The sequence below is a fragment of the Monopterus albus genome, unplaced genomic scaffold, assembly GCF_001952655.1.
Source record: "Monopterus albus unplaced genomic scaffold, M_albus_1.0 scaffold167.1, whole genome shotgun sequence".
In the NCBI taxonomy this organism is placed as follows: Eukaryota; Metazoa; Chordata; class Actinopteri; order Synbranchiformes; family Synbranchidae; genus Monopterus; species Monopterus albus.
The window spans coordinates 593,342-599,187 of NW_018128047.1; the positions used below are offsets into that span (position 1 = coordinate 593,342).

Genomic DNA, 5,846 nt, shown 5'->3' on the forward strand with positions numbered 1-5,846 from the left:
GAAAATGTATTTTACGCTGAAACATCGACCGGAGAAACGTGTGTATCAAGTTGAACGCGCTCTGGTTGTTTTCGAAGCTGGGCTATTTGCGTCAGTTGAGGCACCTGGGGACAAGGTGGGACGGCTCTGCCTCGTGAGCGCACCGCGTTCACGCTCCTCTCTCCATATCACTGACTTCTTTAAGTAACTCTGCGGCCCCACGAGACGGACGTGCGTTATAGCACGTATAGGAACAGCGAATACAATCTCCGAACATGCGCGCCGATAACCATCAAATGACACCAATCGCGCGCTGTCACGTTCAGCTGGTCTGGACCCAAAAGTAATTCTTAAGCTTTGTCGCGCGCAGGAGCAACTTTTTAACACGCGCAGTAACAGCACCGGAGACGCACGTTGTAAAATGAGGTTGGGAAGCATCTTTTTATTTGTCGCTCTCTGCTCTTTTACCGCTTATTATATTTATGAGCCCATTCCCGAGGAGATAGAAGAGAGATGGAAACTCATGCTGATCAACTCTTTCTTCAGGAGTCTCAGCCACCTGGTAAGGAAAAATCAGAAAGCTATTCTTGCAGGCTATCCTGAAATACTGTTAATGACTTTGGAATCTATCAAGGCTATCAAGTAAACTACTGTGGATACAGGGGACACTTTTTTCTTATTTTAGTTTAATACATAAACAGGTAGAACAAATCTAACCGAAATAAGTGATGATTGTTTTTATTGCCTTTGTTTATTGTAGGCCACACATTTTTCGTGTTCTCAGAGTAGGCAAGGTGGAGGTTTAAACCGTTCTTGTATTTTGCTGCTGTAGAGATTAATGCTGGTTACACCAGATTATGTCAAACGCTAATCTAAGGATTAGCGTTTGACATAATGTTGTTTAGTCCTGCTCGCCCGTTTTATTTATAGACCTAATTAAGGAAACTGTGTGTGACCTTAGACGCCTGAGGTAAACTGTATCAGACCGATCAGGGCCTAAGGCTTTTTTTATTTTTACTGAAGCAAACGATCTGTATTTTCAGGCTGATATGGGTGCCTGATAGTACACAGAGCCTGTAGAGGACGACTCTTTGATAAGTTTAGTAACAGTAAAAGAGCATCAGATGATTATCCTCATGCCAGCCTGACTGCCTACAGTAGTGCATAATGAAGTAGGAGTCATGCTTTTATAACTTATCATTTAATCATCTGAGAAACAAATGACTGTAGGGGGCTAATTTAATAAATAAATAAATAAATATGCCCTCATTTATGGGTGGTGGTGGTGGGGGGTGTTTGTGTTAAATGATATCTTTAACTCTCCAAAAGAAAGAATGGGACACAAACACACACATTAGAAGTGCTCCTTTATTATTTTTCTTCATAAACTGGAGGGCCTGTTGATATTTTACCAGGCAACATTCACATGACTATTGTTCTTCTTTCTCTGCCTCTATATAGCATGACCACATAACTAAGCATCTAAGTCCTTTCTCTTTTAAATATTATACACTTTGGTCAAGGTAATTATTTAGAGGATAAACTGGTTTACAGTAGCCTTATTTTATGTTGCAATAATGACATTGGTTTAATGAACGATGATAAACTAATGTTTCTGTCCGTACGTCTCATGCTGCTTCTGTTTCCCTTTCTAGGCAGACCTCAGTGAATTACTGGGGCTGAAAGACTACATGGGGGTAATGTATATCATTACTGTGGTTGAAAAGGTAGTTCCTCTGTCTGATGAACTTGTCAAAGTAACAGAGGAGAAGTTTGATGAAGTCGAGGTGCTTCTTTACCAGCCAAAGCAGCAGGGTGCTGACAGCGAGCTTAGGGGAGCTGTCATATACCTGCACGGTGGAGGATGGTGCCTGGGGAGTTCCCGTAAGTTGTAGAGTTGGCCTGTCTTCTCCTTTATTAGACACAGTTATGGCTCTGTGACTTTTAGGCACAGATAGACAGATGGCTGGCTGGATGGATGAATGAATGGGTAATGCATGTTTTTGTGACATGTTTATCACACAGTAATGCCACTGTTGCTCTGACAAAGTACTCACTGTTTGATTGATGTGACAAATAACGCTACAGCGTTTTACAAGCTCCCTATCACAGCTGTTATGACAGGATCATAAATAATGAACAAGCTATCAAAGATGAGCTACAAAACTTTCACAGTTTCCTGAGGAAACACCACATCATCTGCCGGAGCTGTGGGGACCTCAGAGGGTGGTTACCTCTACTGATCCAGAATCTAAATACATGACAGAGTTTGACAAACATTATGCTGTTTTTGCAATCTGTTGAATGTCTGTAGCAGTTACAGAAAGCCATAAAGTACCAGCAGAGTAGATGGAAGGTCGATCTCTGTTAATGCAGTTTTACCTTCATGTAAGGTGACGTATGATATCAGTTACTGTGGTGGTTTGTGTTGCTTCAGGATTTCTGTTCTGTCTTCTGTCTATGCAGGCATGAGTCCATATGATCTCTTGGCCAGAAAAATTGCCGCTGAGCTAAATGCAGTGGTTCTTTCTGTGGAGTAAGTATTTCATATTTTAAGGCCAGTTATATGAAATGCAGTGTAATGCAGTGCACAAAAAGTATGGATAATGGTCCTTAGTGTAATTGGTGCAACACTTGAAATCAAAGATTTATTCAAAACAGCTGCTCTGTGACTTCAGAGGACAATCCACTCATTAAAATAGCTTTGAAAGACAGGTTTCCTTTTTTAACCCCCTTGGACATTCAGGCTAAATACTAGGTTTGGATCTAAAATGCAGACATGGACTAGGATGGAGTTCTTAATGGTCTTTAATATTAAGGATAAGGTATTGAGAGACAAAAGGGCGGGGGGAACAAACCAAAGGAGCTCAATCTGGCGAAAGTGTAACTCAGGAATGTACAAACAACAACTAAAACAGATCAGCGCAGGACCTAGATGAAAAACACTCTAAACAAACAAACCTAAAGGAACAAACCAAGAAATCCTTGAACACAGAAGCAAGGCGAAGCAGTCCAGGGGTAGCAAAACAGAAAAATAGAACAGGAGACACATGGCAGGAGTGGACAGAGTGTTGTGTGGCAGGAATAGACAAGGTGTGGTGTGGCAGGAAAGGAACGAACCAACAAGTGATTGAGGGGAAAGGAGGGGAATATATAGGCAGAAGACCAGAGGATAACGAGCAGCAGGTGGAAACAATGAGCAGTGATTAGAAACCAAGGTAACACTGGGACAGGTGAGATGACACAGGAACCAGGAAATTAAACCAAAATAAAAGCACAAAACAGGAAGCAAGTGTAAACCATGATAGCAGTTGTTGGTTGCTTTATTTATTTATTTTACACACTACATTTTTTCATCTTTTATCCGCTTGAAATGTCATCTAATGCTCACATGCATGCGCACGGCTTTTGAAACATGTCTTAATTTATGTTTTAGTTTTAATCTGCACCTTTCTGATTACTCAGTTACCGCCTTGCCCCCTCTCACCACTTCCCTGTTCCATATGAGGATGCATACCATGTGGTCAAACACTTCCTCCAGGAGAGGGTGCTGGCCCAGTACTCTGTGGACCCGGGACGCATTGCTGTGTCTGGGGATAGCTCTGGAGGGAACTTGGCAGCTGCAGTCGCCCAACAGGTATTATATCTAATTTTCCTTTATAGGGTCAGCTCTGTGTTTCTGGTTTACAGGTGGAGAAAGAACTGTGTGAAAAGGTTCACAAGGAAAAGAGAATAAGCCCTAGCAAAGTAAGGGGTTTAGCTCCCTCAAAATGTGTTCTAAATTTATTTTTTTAAATAGTCATTTAGCTATAGGTTTAATTCTACTATCCCCAGGCTTCAGTACAGTTTCACACACAATACAAACACTTGGAATGACAAGGCTACATTTTGTTGTATTGTTTATAGACAATGAGCTGAAAAATCTACTTTGTTCTCAAAATGAATGCATCGCATTGATACTGTATGCATGCACACTGAAATTTGTCTGAACACACTGAGTCAGGAGGAGCAGCCATATGTATGACTGAGCAAGTTTTGTTTTAGTGGACAGGGGTACGGCAGTATTAACTTGATTATTTTATTACATCCATGAGGTAAGCTTTGTGTTGTCATAGAAACACGGTTGCTGTGCATCACTATAATTTCAGCTGAATAAGAAAAACAATGTATTTTTACATTCCTTTCAATGCATGCCAATCTGTCTGCCTCTCTTCACAGTTACAAAGAGAGCCTGGACAGCGGATTAAGCTAAAGGTGCAAGCACTCATCTACCCTGTGCTACAGGCTCTGGACCTTAACACGCCTTCCTATCAGCAGAATCAGGACATGCCCATTCTTCCTCGCACCCTGATGGTGCGTTTCTGGAGTGAGTACTTCACCAGTGACAAGGTCCTTTTCAGAGCCATGATGGCCAACACCCACAACAACCCTGAATCTTCCAACCTGCTGAAGTTTGTAAACTGGAGCACCTTTCTACCAGAAACATATCATAGGAAATACAGCTACAGTGCTCCTGCAGTGGTACAGGGAGTCAGAAGGGAGGCAACTGGGATGGATGGGCCATCTCGATCTTTGACTGACCCAAGAGCATCACCCCTACTGGTTCCAGATATAGCCTTACGCTCTCTGCCAAAGGCCTACATTGTGACATGTGAGTATGATGTTCTCCGAGACGATGGGCTCATGTATGTCACCCGGCTCCGTGCTGCTGGTGTAGACGTGACACATGAACACTATGACACTGGATTTCATGGAGCGATGATGTTCACTGTGTCACCAACAGACTTCCAGATTGCACGTCACATGACAGACAACTATATCAAATGGCTAAAAGAAAACTTATAAAAACTCTTGATATTCATTCCAGCTCATTCCAGATAATGCAGCAGTGTGGCAAGGTGCAAAATTTTCCCAGCCTTTTGCTTTTCCTTGGTCATGCTAGTCCTTTGTAAATATTTTTTCTGAAATACTGTATGTTCATTTCATTTATTTTCCTACTTATGCATTTTACTACAAGACACCAGTAGGAAACAGGACGTTGAAAGGATACAAGCACAAATCAGAAGAGGCCAGAAGGAAAAAGTTACAGAAGAATATCACAAAAAGTTGTGGGTTTTCTTCTTCTTCTTCTAGCTGGGTAACTAAACCTCAGCACTTGCCACCTGCTTTTATTTCCACTCCATCAGTATTAACATTACTATCAGTAATGCCAAAAACTATCTCTCAGTGGTTTTAAGAATCCAGTATGTGTCTTGGCAACGCAGTGAAGGATTTTCAGCAAAACAGCATGGAACATTTCCTAAAATTACATCAAAAATGGTCATTGTATTCTGCTAAATATAGCCGTGTTTTTTTAACCCTTAGCTGTGTCTGCAGGCAGAAAGGTGCTTGGTGTTATATTAAAGCATTTAAATTGCAAAGTTAATAGCTATCAGTAATGACCTGCCTTTGCATAATGAGTATAGGCAGTGTTATAAAGGTTCCTTCTGTGCTGGTAGAGGAAAGCTGCCTGTGCAAGTCTCAGTTTCATGATGAAATTCATAATTGCAACAGTGTGTACAGTAGATAAAAGATTTTATGGCTGGCACTAAGTGTATATGCATATCTCGGCTCTGTCTACTGTACTGTATGTATTGTATGACTGCAGTTTGTTAGTCATCAGACAACTGTTAGTCCCTGAACCTATGCTCTAACAGCATTCAGAAGATAAGAAGTTATGTTTATTTCTCCTGGAGGCCCAGCAACCAAATCAGGTGGTTTGAAACCATTCGCTGACATTGACACCAATCTTTGACTTCCCTAAAAGATTATATGGAAGCTTTACCAAAAAAATCATTGTATATGAGTGTTACTGGTTAACTCTATTG

General features: G+C 41.3%; 1 protein-coding gene across 1 annotated transcript; it reads left to right on the plus strand.

Annotated features, from left to right (window-relative positions):
• Positions 1-293: 293 nt before the first annotated feature.
• Positions 294-5,432, plus strand: aadac (arylacetamide deacetylase). The gene is made up of 5 exons (XM_020615638.1): positions 294-541; positions 1,635-1,863; positions 2,446-2,515; positions 3,445-3,616; positions 4,198-5,432. Exons 1-5 carry the CDS (start codon positions 401-403, stop codon positions 4,822-4,824), a joined length of 1,239 nt encoding a protein of 412 aa, XP_020471294.1. The 5' UTR covers positions 294-400; the 3' UTR covers positions 4,825-5,432.
• The last annotated feature ends 414 nt before the right edge of the window (positions 5,433-5,846 follow it).